Raw genomic sequence first — 20,149 nt, 5'->3', positions numbered from 1 at the left:
GAATGCCTACATATTCAGGTGGGGAGGCACACATTCTGCTCAGAAGGTTGCGAGCATAACAGTGGGAGCAGACTCATTTTAGGAAAGTGGAAGAGAGGCAGGGAACATGTGGGGTGGGGAGAGAATGGATAGAGGAGCTGGGATAGGATATTTATTTCTGGAAGGCTTCTATTTCCAGCTTACCCAGCCTCCTCATTTGTTGACTTTCATTTCTTCCATTCGTGGGCACCCTTGATAAGACATATATTTAAACTATCCCTCTGTTTCTTCCTAGGCTGTTGTCAGAAGGTGCAGATGTCAACGCAAGGCACAAGCTTGGCTGGACAGCACTCATGGTAGCAGCCATCAGCCGAAACGACAGGTCAGTCTCCTTCCACATAGCACTCCCTTAGCCAGATCAGTTCAGATCATGTTCCTGACCCCTCCTGAATTCTGCACCCCCCCACCCCCAGAGGCAGGGAGGTGATTCTGTCTAGGGTAGTAGCTGACATCTGATGCAGTGAAAGGAATGATGTGGCTTTGCAACCCTGCCCCATCGTGCATTTTCTCTGTGATCTTAGGCAAGTCATTTGATAACAAAGCAACAAAATGCTTGAAAGCCATTGTAAATGAACATGTGTTTATGTGCAAGTTGTGTTTCATGATCACCATCTGTCCATGTTGAATAGTCTACAGTTACTGTGCCAGCTAGGGCTCTACTGGGTTGTTTTCACTGGAGATTATAATGGAAACTAGGGAAGGCTGAGAGGGTGCAGTGTTCCTTTCCTCCCATGGGAGGATCTGCTATTTTTATACCTTCTCCCCATTCCATCACTGCTATATAAAGATTGAAATAGTTCACTTTTTATACACAGAGCTAATTCTCAAAATCACTCAACAAGACACATATTGCTATTCTAATTTCACAGCTGAGAAAGTGAAACCAAAAAAGATAAAGTGACCTGTCTAAGGTCACACAGGCAGGATTTAGAACCTGGCCTGGCTGCCTGCAAAGCTTGAGTTTTACTATATCTCATGCTGCCTTCCTCTGCCAGATTCCAGGTTAGTGCTAGAAATGCTGCTTCTCCATCCTTGTCTCTCGTTGTGATTGTGCAGAGTAATTGATTTTTTTTTTATTACAAAGTTTATTTTTACATCATTTTGCACATTTTTTTTTTCCATCTCGATTGTAATCCCCGCGGGTTTCCCATCACCAGATCACCCCTGTGCCACCACCATAGTCCCATTCCCATGCATTCCCTCCTTCCCCCCCCCCTTTTTGATCCCATTCCCCACTCCGCCCCCACAGAATGTCTCTGGTATATGGTTGTTCATTATTTTTAGAGTAATTGATTTTTAAGAGCAAAAAGAAATGCTCTTAAGGAAAACAAACGGGGCATGTTAGTAGTAGCCGATGAAATTGGTAGTTGGAGGTGCCGATTTAAATTTTCCCTTCAAACAGATCTATAAGATTTTTTTTTTTTAAGTTGTACTGGCTGCCTTTGGAAAAACAATAAATATGGTGGAAACCACTGAAACAGATTTTAGAATCTAGGAGTGGTAGTGCTGGCTAGAGGCTTAGTTGTACTTAAGATCTCCCTTCTCTGCTCCTCTTTCCAACTTGATCTTAACATTCTGTTTATTTGCCTCTTTAATCCAAGCCTTTAGTCATTAAAGAAAAATTGATGTAGACTTACAGTTGAGAGATCTGGACTCCATTCCTGGTTCTGATCCTTAATTGAATTTCAGAATTCTTTGGACTCCATGTTTCTTTACCTAAACTGTAAATATTTGATAAATATCTACTCCGAGCCAGGTTCTGTGTTGATCTTTGAGGAATCAGAGACCTTGGACACTCATTGGCTAGTGTGGAAAAGATACTAGGTTGAGAGACAGTATCATCAGTGATATCAGAGCTGTGTGAACAGGACACTTATCGATGCTCAGGACACTGAGCTGGCAGGGGAGTGGATACTCCCATGTTCTTGTGAGACTCAGATGAGCTATCGCATCTAGCCACAGATTACTGGTGGTGAGTTGTTATTCCCTGCTGCCCAAATTAGGCCTCTTACGCTCCATACACACACACACAAATGTTTGTTCTATACCACTGATACTCTCTCCACCACCACCTGCACCCACCCACCATTCTCTTGCCCTTCTGTGGGCGTTTCTGTCTATAGGAGATAGACTGTGGTGGAGAAAAGGGGACTGTGTTCTCTTCTATGTTGTAGTATTTCCAGGATATAGAGCCTGGACTGGTTGAATAGAAAATAATGCTATACTTCAAGCACTGTCAATCAGTGAGCAGATAGCTGGTAGATGTGCTTTGGAGACAGTTATCTGAATCTAATGAGTTGTTGGTTTAACTGATTTCCCTTTTTGTCCTGGGCCACTAGCAAATCAGGGATACTCCTTGAGCAAAGTGAAAGTGTTGGCTTACATTTATTTGCTTTGGTTCCTAGGACTAATTATTGGTTTTCTAAGTGTCCATTTTGTGCCTTCTTCCTTTTAATAATAAGTGTGTGTGTGTGTGTGTTTATTTTAGGTTAAATAACACACAGGTTGGTCTTATGTATTCATATCACAATTTTAGGAAGTACCTACTGTTTGTGAGGCAAAGATCACTGCCCTCATAGAGCTTATTCCTATAGTAGTGGTGGTCCCTGGGTAGAAAGAGGCAGAGACAGATGATAAACAATAAATACAATGCATAAATAAATTGGATAATATACAAGGAGGTAAGAAGTGCTATGGAAGAAAAGAAAGTAGAATGTGGTAAAAGGGAATGCCAGGAGCACAGTGGTCAGAGTGAATAGCACTCGGTGAGGTGCATAGGAGGACGCCTTGAAGGGCTGACATATCCATACCAGCACCATCTGCCGTAAGTTTCTCCTTATTAGAAATGTGCAGAGCAGCTGAACAACCATCAAGTCCTTCTGGAATCATACTAACCAGGCCTCAGGTGCCACCACCTCTGAATCAAACTTGGAAGAAATGAAGGTAAAAGGCCAGCACCCCTGGATTCAGTGCTGAAAAGAGGGAACCTTCACCTCCATTATAATGTTGGCAGCCCACAAGCCCAAGGGAGAGATCTTGAAAGCAGCCCAATCATTTCATCCTCAGCTGCACTGAGTTGAGTGCCTGGTTAATGTGCTAAGTCCTCAGGGATATAGAACACAATTGTCTTTATCCTTAAGGAGATTACCTTCTGAACTTTTATGTATGTGTGCATAATTTTATTTTATTTTGAATAATAAAGACAATATTGCTTAATTTTGAATGGGAAATACAGTACTATATATCAAAATTGAAAAATATGTGTGGGAACTTAACTTATAATGTATTCCTCCTATTATTTCCAAAAAGAGTTTGAGATGACTTAAATTAAAATACAAATATAAATGTACACAGGGGAGTTAAAACCAAATCAAGATCAGAAATCATATTGGTAAAAGGAAAGATAATTGTATCAGGATTGAACCAGAGATTTTCTTTTCCCAAAATAGGTTTATTGTTTTTGCAAAAATTATATAGGGAAGGAAGCAGTCACCTGAATTCCCTCTATATGGAGGTTGATCATTATATATGTGTGCGTGGATGATTTTACATAAATGAACCATGCTGCACTCACTGTAAATCAGATAATTAGTGGAACCAAGTATTAATTTAGATTGAGGTTCCTGATAAGCAAGGCAAAAAAGGGAGACAGAGTTCTAGTTCTTCAGGAGGAAGGAATTTTGTTCTGGCATCTCTTTATATTATTGTTTTATGCATTCAGCATACCTTTTTTTTTAAAATCAGATTGTGTCTGTTGCTGATTTATAGGCTCTGGAGGATAACCAGTTGCAACCTTTGCCCTCAGAAGTTTTTTGGACTGCTGACATCTAGGACTGGAGTGGTGTGCCATTGTCTTTAATAACCCTTCTGCCAAAGGTTTACCAACGTTCTACTGGGACAACCCTTTGCCAGCCCTAGTAACAGCTTGGCTGTGGTGTTAACTCCAGCAGCAGTCCCCGGGGGCTAGCCCCTTCACCACAGTCAGCCCCAATAAGCTTCATGCCACAGACACTTGTTTAGCCTGAGTCTAGGTGCCTCATTCTGTGTTACATTCTGATCAGCGCAGCTAAAAGCTAAGCCACGGCATCCCAGGATGATACTCTGACTTAGCATCGCCTTCACCGGCTCGTGCAAATATACCCAGTCTTCAGCTAAATTCAATTAGTTTTTCTTCAAGAAGGGGAAGAAATCCAATTTTACCAAACACGGACAGACGGTGGAAGGCACTTTGATGTTACAACCTCTCAGTGATGCTTTACTTAGTCACAAGTTCATAAGCAAGAAGGCTTAATTACTTGAGAAAACACAGGATTAAAACTGGACACAATGGCTGAGTATCCGCTCTTGGGCAACTTGATTCGAACCCATGCACCCAGTTCGTGTGTGGTGCAAACTTTGATGTGTGCTATGACAAGCTGAAAGTCATGACCCCCCTCAGGGAAGCTCCTTCAGATGGCATTTGCAGGATGTGTAGGCGGAGAGGCAGGGCCTACCAGGCCTATTTGCTCAACTTTGATGTCCAAGCAGCCACAGGCCCCACTGTTTGCTCTTTCACTGGGGGATGGATTGGGAGCCTCCTACCTTCCCAGTGCACAATGGCCAGCAATGGAGTGTAACGACTGTTGACCATTCCAGGAATCTGGTGGACCAGAACAAGGCTTTAGGAGGTGTAGAGCCTGGGGGGCCAAAAGCTATTTATGGGATAGCCATTTCTCCAGATGTAACTTTCCTTAAAACCTGATAAATTGGGTGCCTACAGTTGAGGTTAAAAACAGTCTCATGAATTTTAGCAGGTGCTGAGAACTGCTTGACCCCATCTAGTGGATTTAGTAAGGTGTCTGTATGTATGAGATACATACATGAGTGTATATGTGCAAGGAATAGAGGTTTGGAAGAAGCCACTTCTTATCATTTCTAATTCTTCAAAAAAGAAACTGGAAAAAACACATGTGTGATAAAGGAATAGTGTCTAGAACATGTAAATAACTTTTACAAGTCAATAATAATTAAATAACCTAATTTTTAAAAATGGGCATTAGATTTTAGCCCTTTCCCAAAGCAGAGATGGATGGCAGATAAGTACATGAAAAGATGCTCAGCAGTAGTGATCTCAGGAAATGCAAATTAAAATCACAATAGGATATCATTACACACCTACCACAGTAGCTAAAATTTAGAAAAATTGACAGTAGCAAGTGCTGGCAAGGATACAGAACAGTTGTCATCATTGCTGATAGGAGTGCTTAATGGTATAACCACTTTGGAAAACACTTAGACAGTTTCTTATAAAGGGAAAGCAGGGCCCTCCCTGGTGGCGCAGTGGGTTAAAGCACAGCACTGAGAAGCTAAAGCCACTTCCGTATGAGTTCGATCCCCGCCTGCCCCACATGGCGTGGCAGACCTCTCCTGACCCGCCCGCTGCTCCCCTCAGCAGTATACTTTGTTGATCTGCCTATTCTGTACCCCACTCTGTCTCTGGTGAATCCTCTCACTGCCCTGCACCCTTACCTGTACTCCAGTTCTGTATGCATAAATAAATAAATCTTTAAAAAAAAATAAAGGGAAAGCATACTTACCATGCAACTCTAGACATTTGTCCACAAGAAATCAGAAGATACAATTGCAAAAAGGACTGTATACAAATATTTCTAGTATCTTTATTCATAATTGCCAAATATGCATCAACTGGTAAATTGACAGCCAAATTATGGTTACAGCCATCCAATGGGCTATTGCCAAGTAATAAAAAAAAAAAAGACACAAATTACTCATATATGCAGCAATATGAATGAATCTTGAAAGTCTTACACTAAGTAAAACCAGGCACAGAAAGCTGTCATTATATAAATCCATTTATATGATAGTCTGGTGAAGGCCATACTGTAGGGACAGAAATCCAATCAGTAACTGCTAGGGTTTGGGAGAAGGAGGAAGAGCCCAAAGGAATTTTTGAGTTTTGGAAATACTCTAAGTCTTGATTATATAATCTGAACATAAAAATATTAATTTTACTATGCATAAAAGGTAAACTGACTTAAAAAAGAATCTTTTAAAAAGCCCTCATTCCCCTTTAATTTTTGTTATTAACTGTGACCCTGGCATCCTGAAAATTTATGTTTGTAGTGTCAAAATGAATTCATGTTGTTAATGGTGACCTAGAAAGTTTCCAATTTTTATCATGAATGTATCTCACAGCAGAATACTGAATCTCACAGGACACTATATATATTGCTTGTTTAGTAGAGAATAAATATTTGCAAATTCACACCATCTGTGGTGTTCTGAAGTATGACTACTGATGAGTAGTTTATGAACTCACTTTATGTGTGGTATACAGTAGGCTAACATAAATTCACAGTGTCACAATTCTCCATTATAGCAAGGAGGATACATAAGACACAGAACCGGGAGCTCGCCTTCCATGCACATCATTCTTAGGCTTCTTGTCCCTGGACCACCATGCAGGGAGAACACCTATGTAGTGAGGCCATTGCAGTGCTTCAGGAACCAAAGATCCTGAAAGATAGAGGAAGTGATGGAGGGTGGGAGATGATCAGATTTGAGTCCCCTTGGAGTTGCAGGTTGCCTTGATAGCCTGGCCTGAGAAAAGGTGAGAACCACGAGGCAGAGCACGAAGCTCCAGCAGAACTGTTTGAAATTCCCCACAAGAGACTCCCTCCCTCCTTCTGCCTTTTCTCCGGGAGTACATTTCATCAGCATCGGAAGGACTGTTTCCCGGCATTGCCTTCCCTGCTTGGCCTGGGTCCCTGAGGAGCTGAGCTAATGAGCGGATAACATGCATTTGCCAAGGCCTTCCTGGATGTGGTACCTGGGCTTTGTTAATTTTAAAAGGCCACCATCCTTGGCTGAAGACCATTTAATTCCCTCTCACAGCAGTCATTTATTTTAGCATTTCCACCTTACTGAGGGGAAGGGTATATTAAATCCTGTTATGAAACTACCAGTGTAAGCCAGATTGCTGTCCTGCAGAAGTTTTCAAACCTTTCTTTGTGGGCCGTGACTATTTCACAGGTGTTTTTCAAGCATAGAGGTAAGGCTGTTCCTGTAGCTGGACAGGGCAACCTCTGTGGGAGGCTGTTTCCTTGTTGACTGGCCAGAAGCAGAGCAGGGCAGCAACCTTGCATCCGTGCTTGGATGCAGAAGTCCTTAGGAAGGCTGCCACTTGGAGGCCTATCCCACAGCTTCTTCATGGTACCCAGCCTACCTCGTCCTGGCTGCTTGCTGCAAAGTGATCTTCCTTCAGCCCAGGAGGTTGTTGGGCTTTGTGCTGATCTCCTGATCAGTGATAATGATGACTGCAGGTGATTAGGTGCCTCCTTGTGTACCAAGTACATCCTGTATTGACTGTAATCCTCACTGCAATTCTAAAAAGGAGAGGTTATTATCCTTATTTTACACAGAGGGAAAACAGAGGTCAGAGATGCTGAGAAAGTTGTCCAACAAGTGTTAAGAGGCCAGGATTTGAATCCTAAACCCTTACTCTCTGCACTGTACTAGCCTGTCTGCTTGTAGAGGGAAGGGTAAGGAGGAAGGCATGGGGTGGACGGAAGGCAGCTGACACCAGGAGTCAAATCAGCAGTTTCTTGACGCATTCACACTTTTCTTGTGCTGAATGATTTTGACAAAATACTTCCTGTGTCTTAAAAAAGCTGATAGAAAAGGATAAAGCAAGCCCCACTTCATCTGTAAATGAAGCAGAATGTGGTTAGTGGCCCAGAAAAAACCATATAGAGAGACAGGAGAGATCTTTAAAGGAGGCTTTTTCCTGTGAAATGGACAGATTTGTCTGGATAGAGGTGGGCAGTAGGACGGCATATCTGGAAAGATCATTTGAGCTTAGGCTGTCAAAGTGCAAGCAGGGAAGTGTCAGAGCTATAGGAGGACCTGGGAGAGCAGAGGGAGTGGAGGACAGACCTTACCCTGCGTTAGCTGTGCTCCTCTCAGATGTGACAGCCAAGCACAGGATACACAGCTTTGACTCTAGACCAGACTACCTGGGTTCAGGCTACCTGGGTAACACTTTGGCAAGTTCTTTCACTTCTCTGTACTTGTTTCTTCATCTGTTGAAATGGGGATAATTTAGTAAATTTATCTCAAAAAGTGGTCTTGAGGTTTAAATGTAGAAATATCTGTAGTGTGTAGAACAGTGTTTGCCAGTAACAACCCCTGGAAAAAGGTTAGCTACTTCAATTAATAGAGCATGGTGGTGATGGTGGTGCCTTCGTTATTGTTATTACTGACACTATTGCTACTAATAGTGCTGGCCTCAGGATGAAGTTAATGAATGGTCTGCCTTTGATGAAGGGGCTATTTATTACTTGTCTCTAATTAATATGTCATAGGTGACTTAGAATCAATAGGACTTTGGAGGTTTTTTTCCTGGTCCTTTTTTTTTTTTTTTTTAAAGATTTATTTATTTATTCATACAGAACTGGGGTACAGGCCAGAGATGCAGAGGGTGAGAGGATTCACCAGGGACAGAGTGGGGAGCAGAACAGGCAGATCTACAAAGTACACTGCTGAGGGGAGCAGCGGGCGGGCCAGGAGAGGTCTGCCACGCCATGTGGATCTCCTCCGGGGCAGGCAGGGATCGAACTCATGCGGAAGTGGCTTAAGCTTCTTAGTGCAGTGCTTTAACCTGCTGCGCCACCAGGGAGGGCCCTCCTGGTCCTTTTTATCTAAGAAATTGGGACTAGAACATGGGACACCAGAACACGTCACTTTGATATGGGACTGGCGCTTGTCCCAGGTGGCCACCTGCCCAAAGGGGGACAGTGCCCAGTATTTCCCAGCAAAGAAGGTGGATGAGCGTGCTGGCCAGGTGCCCAGAATGCCAGTGCCTTGCCCCCAGAAAAGTGTGCCTAGCTTGACGTTTCTCCCATCACTGCTGCTGTGGCCGATTATCTCTGTGTAACAAAGAGTCATTTCTAATCCCATTTGGAGTCGTTGCTCAAGATAATCCTGTTTTGTAGTAATGATATTCCAATTCCAACATGCACCCGTTTCTAGTTTGGCAGATGCATGCCTTGACCTCAGACAACCCAAGACACTGCTCCCTGGAAAGTGATGCCAGCTCATTTGCCTAACTTGACAGTCTCAGGGTCCCCTCCAACCCCCCTTCTCCAACTCTGTATCCCATCCTGGGGTTCTGTGACCAGTGCTATCTTCATAGAGTGTACCTATTGGGACCAGAAAAGTTTCTAATACCCAGTTTAGCTGCTTGATTGGGGAAGAATGTTGCATTTCTAGGGCCTGTGAAATGGGTCGCTCCTGTCCCTCTTCTTTTTTTTAAACTAAATGTAATTTATTTGCCATTTGTTTACAAAACTGTATAATGTCAGGTTCAGCTTCACACCTTGACATGTGCACATGCTTCACTCACCCGCCACCAAAGCTCTGGTGCTGCTACACTATCGCCTTCACCCCTCTTCCTTCCTCTCTGGTAACCCCCATATTTTTTCACAGTGACAAATGTTACTTTTGTTGCTGCACCGCAGTTTTTTGTTATGTAGATAAGTGCTTAGTTGCCCAGCACAGAACCAATCATAACATGGCCCTCAGTAATTGTGAACCCCAGGTTTTTCGTTGTTATTGTTGTTGTTTGTTTCTTCTTTTTAATTGACATAACATTAGTTTACGACACCCTATAGGTTCAAGAAGTACATTTTTTTTTATCTCAACAACTACATATATTTTACCATGTTCACCACCAATATCTAGTCACCATCTACCACTAACCAATTAGTCCCCTCTACCTGTTCCTTTCCCTGGTTCCCCTCTCTGTTGTCATAGTCTGGGGGCTTGATTTTATTTGATCTGTCCATTTATTTCCTTCCTCCCCTTATATTCTGAAAATTAGTATAGTCATACAATATTTGTGTTTCTCTTCTGATATTTTAGTTAGCATAGTACCTTCAAGGTCCATCCATGTCACAGAGACCAAGATTTTATCTTTTTGTGGCCGAATAGTATTCCATTGTGTATATACATCACATCTTATTTTTCTTTTCTTTTTTTAGTTTAAATCACATCTTTATCCATTCAGCCATTGTCAGGCACTTGGGTTATTTCCTTATCTTGGCTATTGTGAATAATGCTTCAGTGAATACTGGGGCTGTACCTCTTCCTTAAAAGACATCAGCTCCATCTTGTGCCATGAACTGCCTGTTTAAAGAGAACTACCTTTTTAAACAGGCTGGTGGGTCAAGGAAGGCAGATAAAAGTGGGTGAGTGTGGGTTTCAGCAGTCTTTCTTGAAGTATACATGAATCAAATATGGTTTGCAGAAAAAGTTGGCCTGAGAAGTTGTAAATGCCTTGATTCATTGATTCTGTGTGAATGGACATCGGATAGGAGGGCAGACTTAATGTGTCCTGCCTCATGTCTTCTTTGATCTTTGCCCTAAATCATCTCTCCTTGTCTGGCCTAACACTGATTTTGACCCTTGTCCATGTGAATTGGTCTCCCTTTTATCCCAACTAACTGAATGAAGTGCTTTGCTTTAATCTCCATCTGAAAACATGCCTATCCCTGGTACATAGTCAGGATTCAGTAACTATGGGATAATAAAACAGAATGAAAACCAGTGTAACATTGAGGAATGTGTACCAGGTTTGGTCCCAGACAGACCTAATTCAAATCTTGGTTCCCATGCTTAGTCAATGTGTACACCTGCACGGCTCTTATTATCTTGCTGAGCCTCATTTTAATTTTCTTTATAAAATGGGGCTAGTATATCACTATAAGCAGCTCAAGGATATGAAATATGAAGTAGTAAGTGCAAAGAACTTAACACACTGGCTACTTTATTGTAATTATTGACCCTTACCTTTTGAGGTAAGTAAACAATAGATTATTATCTTCATTTGAGGAAACTGGAATACATTTTCTATACAGGTATCTTACATCTTACCTATCCTTCAGTTTGTTTTCAAGGAAGCTGACTTTTTTTTTTTAAGATTTTATTTATGCATACAGAAATGGGGTACAGGCCAGAGGTGCAGGGGCGGCAAGAGGATTCACTAGAAACAGTGGGAAGCTGATCGACAAAGTACACTGCTGAGAGGAGCAGCAGACAAGACAGGGGAGGGCTGCACACCATGTGGATCACCACCAGGGTAGGGATCCAACTAGCACTGAAATGAACTAGCACTGAAGTAGCCATGGCTTGGCTTAGCTTCTCAGTGCAGCGCTCTAACTTGCTACGCCACCAGGGAGGACCCCGAAGCTGGCTTTAAATAGAAAACTGCTCTCCCTGCACTCTCCACCCGAGCTCAGGCCCTCATGCCTTCGGATCTCTGGCTTTAATGCGTGCCAGCGCCTTTGGTCAGGCCACCCTGCTTTCCTCACCGGCCCAGAGCCGGTGCACTGAATGAGCCACAGCTCATTTGACTTAACAGCAGATCTCCTGAACTGTGACCTCTTTGCTTCCTCCCTCATCGAGGTGTTCACTGAGTTGAAAATAGGTCACTCTTTGTCTTATCCTTGGGACCCATGTCACTCATCACAGTGACCCTGTGCTTTAGATGTGGGGGGCAGAGAGGAGGAGGAGTTGGAGCAGCTTCTCCTGAAGCTCAACATTGTGTGAGGACGACCTGGAGCTGGGATCACTGCCCTTCTTGCTTCACCAGCTCCAGCTGCCTGCCAGCCGTCTTTGACACGCGCCTGGCCCAGCCCAGGCCTCAGCTCACACCATAGGTTTCCTCACTCTCCCAAACAATGCGACGACCCCAGCCCCTCCGGCCACTGTGAGCAGAAAGCCTAACATCGATCGATATAACTGTCTTCCTATGTGTTGTGACTCCCCACTGTCCTGAAAGCGGGAGCTCAGCAAGGTCAGTGCGAGCCAACCTTCTACATGTGCTCCTACCTCTAATCTAATTACAACCCGATCAGCAAATTAAAACTCATCTCATGGGGAATGTAGCTGCAAGGGGAGTTCCATGAGTGGGAGCTGCCACTTTGGGGCCTCCATCCATTTCATCTCCTCAGCTTTGTCTGCCTGTAGCCCTGGAAGTGCCTGATGCTGAGGAGAAGATGGAGGTTTCCCATAGCTAATCCTCCTGTGGCAGATTCAGAGCTCTGAACTGTCAGAGATGGGAAAAGACTGAGCAGGGCTGAGACAGTTGTCTTCTACTCCCCATTTCCCCCCAAAATAAAATAATTATTCCATTTATTCATCCTTACTAATTTCTTCATGCACTCCCAAAATATCTCTTGACCACCTGTGACCCAGGCACTGAGCAAGGAGCTGGAAAAGAAAGTCAAAACATGGTCCTTGCCTCATAGTCTAGAGGGAAAGGTAAATAAAGGTACCTTTGGCAGTCACAGTACAATATGAAGAAGGTCCCCTTCCATGGGGTTCTGTGTAGACAAAGAAGAGCCTGGATCCAGACTTGGCGTCAGAGACCTCACTTGAGTTGGTCAGTGAGTCATGAGGAGTCCTAAAGGTGAATGAGCTCCAAGTAGGCAGGTAAAGCAGAAGGGATTCTCAGCAAGAGTGGCATAGTTGTGGACGGCCTTTGGTATATGGAGAGAGTTCCTTATTTTCACTGAATCCTCTACCCTTCATTCCTCAAGATCCCTAGCTCAGTATAGGAATGAGAAGGTCTGAAGTTGAGAGACTGCCTGGAGGAATAAGCTTTTGGAACAAATGGTTCAGTTCAATTAATGATTAATAGAAGACAGGGAATGAACATTTTAAAAAGCCTCATCTATGCATGTTGCTACAGTTACATGCAACCTGTTATAGTAACTGCTACATCTTGTTTTGTCATGTGTGTCTGCACATTTATCCATTCCCCCAGTGATGGATACTTGATTGTCTACCCACCGCCCACCCCCATCCCAGCCACAGAATGCTGTGATAAAGATAAATGTCTCCCATGCTGTCCTTTGTGGACTTGTAAAGAATTCTCTGGGATGAATATCTATGTATCTATACCCATCTGTCCATCTGTCCATCCACCCACCCACTCATCCATCTATTTCTCCATTATACACTCAGAAAAAAGTGCTAGGTCCTAGGGTAGGTGCTTTATTTGAGACAGTATTACAAGAGTGGCTTCCAGAATGGCCACACCAGTTCATCCCCTGACTGTGTAAGGAGACCCAGATCCCCATGTCATCGCCAACACTGGCATTCTTCACTTTCTGATTTTTGCCAATGTGTTGAATTTCAAATAATAGCTCATTTTTCAGTTTGCATTTCTCTAATAACAAGTGAGATTGAGGGTTTCTTCACATACTTAGTAATAATGTGTGTGTGTGTGTCTTTTGTTTACTTTCTGCTCTGGGAATTAGCTGTTCATAACCTTACCTCACTTTTCTGTTGGGCTTCTTGATCCTAGCATTGTTGCTAAAACCAGTATTAAGTGAGAGTGCTCCTCCAGGCTGTTAGCAGCTAGCAATCAGTGTGGGGAAGTGAGGGTCATCATAGCAAAGTCATAAGGACATAGACTTTGTAGCCAACCTGCCTTGGTTTGAATCCCACCTCCAGGCCATATAGCTGAGTGACTTAAGACAAGTTGTTTATCAGTGCCTCTTTCTTTTCTATGTTTAATCTTCTACCTCATAGGGTCGTTGTAAAGATTAGGTTCGTACACATAAAGTATTTAAAACAGCATTTGGCATTGCAAGATGCCTATACAAATCTTACCTTTTGTTATTATATTGCTGTCTTCCTCCTTCTTCACCAAATTCTGTACCCTTAGAAAATAGATACTTGAACTTGGCAGGCAGTAGAACCAGGCAGAGAAAACAGCAATTCTCCCAGGCAGTTCAGGATTTGGCCTCTAATGGTCTGTGGAACGATGCCTACCAATGTCAGTATCAACCTCAAAGGCCAGAAATCTCCAGACACACTATTTCCCTTACTGATTTGAAGAATCAGAGTGTCTGTAATCCAAGAGGAAGGAAGTTTGCAGTTAGCCCTTATCGACTTGATTCTAATAGCAGCACTTTCCTCTCTATGTGCCCAGCAGAACCTGTTGCACTCTTTTCTTTGCCTAAGTGAGCTCTCACTAAAAGGACTGGGCCAGACCCTCCCTGGTGGCACAGCGGGTTAAAGCACTGCACTGAGAAGCTGAAGCCACTTACGCATGAGTTCGATTCCCGCCTGCCCCGTAGGTGACCACATGGTGAGGCAGACCTCTCCTGACCCGCCCACTGCTCCCCTCAGCAGTGTACTTCGTCAATCTGCCTGTTCTGCTCCCCACTCTGTCTCTGGTGAATCCTCTCACCCTCCGCATCTCTGGCCTGTACCCCAGTTCTGTATGTACAAATAAATAAATCTTTTTTTTTTTTAAAAAAAAAAAGGACTGGGCCCTGCAAAAACTGAAGGTGAAGGTTGTGAAGGATAGTATGAAACTGACAGGCTGGCAGAGTAGCAGTAACAAGTCAGAGCTAGCCATGCCGGAGGTGGTGGGGAGTGTGCACTGCAGGTCTGAAGATCCAGCTGATCAGAGATGGTTTGGTCTTGTAGGTTGGCTTAAGGTGGGGAGGAAAAAGCAGGTCTAGAGCCCAAGACCTTGATAAGAGTTGTGACTGAGAAAGGAGTGGTGAGCTCTCATCCTAGGCTGAGAGCTGTTTTCTCTGCCCTGTTCTACTGCCCAGTGAGAACCTGTGGAGTAGACAGGGTTGTTCCTTTAAGTGAAGATGTTTTCTATTTTGAAAACATTAAGTGAGGGGAATATAAGGTATTCTACCCCTTCTAATCCAGCTAAGACCCTGAGGCCTAGCACATATACCACAGCCCGTTGGCACCTGCTTTCCCAATTTAAGGCAGTTATATAACTAAACCCACACCTACAAATTGACAGCCAGTATACCAGCACCAGAACAGAGTTCATGGTGGACCCTTTATTCCCCTTATCTGCCAGATAGGTTGATTTACCATTTCCCAAAAACAGTTTTCAACGTGGGGGGTTGTTTCTGATTTTGCAAAAAAAAAAAAAAAAGGCAAAGAAACAGAACTCACTTCTTTTCCAAGGTTTCCTCACTGTTCCTCCTGGTTTCTGCTGTTTTTGCCTGGCCTTGACCCTAATATCATGTATTACTGGTTTCTACCAGCATATTAGGTTGTAGTCTACTGTTCTATCATAACTTCTAGTCCTTAACAAAGTGCCAGGATTTTTATTCTCTCCTCACATTTCTGCTTCTTGCCACTGGCCCTTTCTTTTATTTCGCTCTGAAGTTGGTGCTTCTTGGACCTGGACAAATACTAAACCTGTTCACCAAGCTCGCCTTAGTTTTCTCTGACCTGCCTAACTGCCTACCCTGTTTCTGCCTGCTTTGGCCCACAGGTCATCAAAGCTAACTTTGGTCACCAAAGCTAATCATAGTCATGTAGCCCTTTCAGCCTGATCTGGGCTGGATCTCTAAGAGGGCCTCATCTCCACAAGCTCTGGGATAGAAGCTTTTTAAGTATGTGATGGCCCGTGGATGAAAAGCTATCTGCAAGATATTTGATGCCCCTCTTGACCACTGAAGGGCTGAGGTTCCTTTAGTCATAGCTATATTCCCACAGTGGGGCTGCTGCCTTTTGAGTTTTATTAAAAGTGAAGGAAATCTTCTCTGAGGTTACGGAATGAGTCACTAGCTTGTATGCTTACCCTCTTTGGCCTCCAAGTTTGTGAAGTGAATTGCCCATTCTGTTTGATTGGGTTAGCAGCCCCAGAGCTGAGCCAGTCACTTTCCTCTTCCAGACCACTGTCTGCCCTCTGGGGCCAAGGGCAGCATACTTGGTTGCTTGGACACGTCTTGCAGCCTGCAAATTGGACAGATGGAATCAATACTCATGAACCTGGAGAGGCCCAGGTAGCACAGTTAGTGACACTAGCTGCCTGGAGGGACAGCCTGCCATGGGAGGGGGTGTGATTGAATGGTGATTGGACACAGCAGCTGAGGATTAACCAAATTATGTCCCTTTGAGTTTAGATCCAGAGCCCTTCTTTCTTGGATTTTAAAACAAACCAACCTGTGCAGAATGTAGAACTGCCTTCTCAACACAGAGCTGTGCCAGCATGAGTCCTGAGGGTGGTCAAGGATAGATTTGATGCTCACTTCAGCCAAGCCCATCTTGTTATCACTAAGATTACATGAACAGAGAAGAGAGCTTGTATTTGTGGAGTTCCTTCTATGTGTCAGGCTACTATGGAGTTTTACATCTTACAACTTCCAAGGGATGCATAATTATCTCCATTATTCTGGTAAGGAAACAGTCTCAAAGGAATAGTAACTTGTCCAAGATGAAGACAGTAAATGACAGAGCTTTGATTGGAACCCAAGTCTCTGCTTATTATAAAATGTCATGCTGTCTCCCCAACTTAAGTGTCTTAGTTCATACTTCTCTTGATTCCCCACAGCCCAACCCGAGGGTCAGGGGCATAGTAGTAATAACTAACATAAGTTAGGCACTTAATGTGTCAGGCACTTCACATATATTAACACAGCCATATAACTAGATACTCTTATTAACAATTTATCATTTATTCTACCTTTATTATTTGTCATTCTACAGTAAGAAAGAACAAACTTCCCCTTCTCCCCCACTGACTTAATAATTTGTTTTTCACATGGACTCATGGAATCTTAGTCAGTGGGTTATAATTCATTATTGTCATTATTTATCTCAATACTCAGATTGTTCTAGGTTTTAAAGGCAGTACTCTTAGCCTCCTTACCATACTACCTCTCTATTGGGTATTGGTTTTCACTGCCTTGAGCTAGTTTGCTTATCTGTAACAGCCCTCCTGTATACTCCTGGGTTTTAATATTCTGGGAAATGGAAAGACGAATGCCAATCACGTCCAAATTCTGTGTAAACTATGAGTATGTAGTCTCCAATTGAGAACCTGGCAGACTGCTGTAAATTAAATAAATGAGTTTCAGAGTCATATTTTAGCAGCTTGGAGACTATTCTCTTTTTGAGATCTAATGCACATCTTGCATAAATTACCTATGAAAGGTAATATTTAAGGTCTGTTTAGTTAGGCAAGTAAACACAGGAGACTCACCTGACTGTGTTAGATCAGATGTGGAAGAACATTAGCTACATGAGACAAGTCTGGTTCTTTGACTTACCGGTGAGGTGTTCCTGTGTATGTGTGAGTGTACACACAGGGACTCAGAAGTTACTGAAACTCATTCATCCCTTCAGCAAGAAATTGAGCTAGGTCCTGTGTATGTTAAAGGTAGTGAAATTCAAATCAGGTAGTATAAAAAAGACCATCAACACTGCTGGTTACATGGATTGCAAAGCTAACAAGGCAAAAAAAAAAAAAAAAAAACCCAAACTGTAGCCATGATAGAGTGATTTAATAGTCATGATAGAGTGATTTTTTTGAAATGCTTGCCATTTACGCCTTCAAAAATAAAATGAAGTTTTGAAGGTCAGTAAGTAAAGGATTAACATACTAAGAAAAATATGGGAAAAGAGCAAGAATTTATAAAAAGAACTGACTGTTAAACTTATCATTTCAATAAAAAGAAGTGACTGTTAAACTTATCTTTTATTCCAGACTCACTAGGAATCAAAGAAATCCAAATTGAAACAATATAATTCCATTTTCAGTTCACCAGATTAACACATAATTAAAAATAGGGGGAAAAACCTTTTTTGATGAAAGGAAGGCAGAATAGTTATTCTCCTTCATATTGAGCTAGTAAAAATAAGAATTGGCCATTTTTCTGAAAGGCCAATAATACTAGTATTTTAATAATATTTATCAATACCCCTAGAAATACATACACTTTTGATCTAGAACCTACCCAATGGAAATAATCAGAGGTATTATGTCATTGAAATATTTAAAGTAATCTAATTGTTTTATAATCAGGGTTTGGCTAAAGATAGAATTTTATAGTGGAGTACTATACAGTCATTAAAACAATGCAATATTTAATAGATTGAAGCATGTATATGTTTTTAGAAAAAGCATATGACCTCATATACAAGTAAATAGAAATAGGCATGCATTGTAAACACTGGAAATGGATAGTCCGTATATTATATATATATATTTTTATTTTCTAAATTTTTAATAGTGAACACAGATTTTTTTTTTTTTTTTGTTAGGAAAGAAAGCACTAGCAAGATACATGATAGAAGAAAGAAGGAAAGTTGACATAGAGTACTCCCTGTGTCAAGCTTTATAAATTTACCTAAATTAACCCTTTGGAGGCCCCACCTCTTGTCCTCCCTCCATTCCATTCTCACATGGCCACTGAGATGATGCGTCTAATAGCAAAGGTTTGGAGAGAAACACGACAAACCATAGATAGTGATTACTCTTGAAATTTAGATTAAGACAATGGATGTAAGGGGAGATTTTCATTTAATATTTCAGCATGGTTTGAATATTTTAAGTATGTATATCTTTTGAAGTATGTGGAAAAGCCTATGCAGTCATGTCATTTCCCCTCTGAGCCCTTCAGTGGTTCCCCCCACCCCCACCTCCCTCTGTCCCTCCTTATGCTTTCCTCTCTCTCTCTACTCTCTTTGGGGAAGCACTCTGCTCACCACCAGGATTTGTACGTGCATTGGCTCCTTCTACTTGACCAGCCTAGCTGTGGCCATTCAGCCTTCATGTTTTAAATACCACATCCTCTGGGAAGTCTTTCTTGATCCTCTTTTGGTTTCCCTGCCCATGACACTTCTTCCGTCATAGCCTTTATCACACTTTGCTCTAATTTTATGCTACATTGGCGCCCTTCTCAGATTTGTAATGGCATAAGAACACAGGCCCTAGCACCTGGGATGTGACTTGAGGAATGTAATGAGTACTTGAAGAGTAATTGCTGAATAATCACTCTGTTTTATAGTTGTGGAAACCAAGCCTTCCAGAGGTGTTAAATAACTTGGACAGACACCCTTAGCTAGTTAGGTCAGGGCCAGCTGGCCTACCCTTATCTTTTGCACCTCCAGAGTTCACATTCTTACTACTGTTAATGCTCACCAGAGCATAGGCAGATCCACTCCCAAACATGCCTCAGAATCTCTGCTTCTGTGTCTTTCCTACCTTGACTCTTGTGTCTCTGATTTCTTCAGTGTGGTGCAGGTTCTGCTTGCGGCTGGTGCTGACCCAAACCTTGGGGATGATTTCAGCAGTGTTTATAAGACTGCCAAGGAGCAGGGAATTCACTCTTTGGAAGGTAAGTGTGGGCTCCCTGCCTTTTTAAGACCTCTTCCCTTAGCCTTTGGATGGCCTTGCTCTGGGCTGACTCTACCAGCAACTCAGTGAAAGCCTGCATGTCTGAGAACTTGTGGATAAAATAAAAGGCTTGAAACATTGTCCCTCTGGCTCTATAATGTCTGTCCTTTCAGAATTCTTGTTTGGCAGGGGTAGGGGAGAAATAAAGGCCTAACATGACCTGGGAGCTAGGGGGATACTTACAACTGGCGTTCTCCCAAAAGTGTTCTAGTCTGTGGAGCCTGGGCTGAGTGGATAATGGAGAATTCCTTCAAATATATAAGGTAAATGCATGGAATGTGGATTTGTTCTTCCTTCTACTTCTTGCAGACTTACCCTGCTCCAGAACTAAAAAGCAACTTCAGTGACTTTCTCAGTCTCAGACATCTCTCAGCACCATGCTGAAGACTGCTGTTTCGCTTATCCTAGATGTAAAATACAACCCTACCTCTGCAACTGGCCCCTCAACTTACTACTCCAGCCCAGGACAGTGTATAGAACTTCTTTGTGCCTTGAAGTCAATGCTTATAAAATGGAGTGATTTTCAGTGTCCCCCGGCTGTTGTGTGGTGGTGGTTTGGACTTGTGCAGAAAGAAGAGGAACCATACCCTTGACCAAGGCTTGGTCCTGTGTATGTTGAAGGGAGCCTGGGCAAGTCTGTCTATGTTGCCTCTGGTGGGTCATACAAGTGGGGTGAAGAAGTCAGGTTGCTTTGGCTGCAGTTGGAAATAAGGATTTTACATTGGAGCTTATTCTTATTTAGACTAGGCCCACTGACTGCCTACCCTTCTGGATCACTTGCACAGGTGGAGATTCCCCTAGTTTCTAGAATCAGAGTGGCTGAGCACTGGCTGCTTAGGGTTGATAGTGCTGCCAGGAGGACAGACATTTTACTGACTC

The 20,149-nt window shown here is 42.8% G+C and overlaps 1 protein-coding gene across 2 annotated transcripts in view; it reads left to right on the top strand.

Moving 5' to 3' along the window:
• CLPB (ClpB homolog, mitochondrial AAA ATPase chaperonin) overlaps window positions 1-20,149 on the top strand; it is a 130,093-nt gene that overhangs the window by 26,907 nt on the left and 83,037 nt on the right. For both annotated transcript variants that reach the window (XM_012725572.1, XM_012725571.1), the window contains exons 3-4: window positions 275-361; window positions 19,108-19,211. In XM_012725572.1, the coding sequence (XP_012581026.1) occupies window positions 275-361; window positions 19,108-19,211 (191 nt within the window). The remainder of the gene's footprint in view (window positions 1-274; window positions 362-19,107; window positions 19,212-20,149) is intronic.

The sequence above is a fragment of the Condylura cristata genome, unplaced genomic scaffold, assembly GCF_000260355.1.
Source record: "Condylura cristata isolate star-nosed mole 26May11 unplaced genomic scaffold, ConCri1.0 scaffold00015, whole genome shotgun sequence".
Classification (NCBI taxonomy): Eukaryota; Metazoa; Chordata; class Mammalia; order Eulipotyphla; family Talpidae; genus Condylura; species Condylura cristata.
Note: the sequence above shows the minus strand (reverse complement) of the source record. Positions and strands in the feature narration are given on the sequence as shown.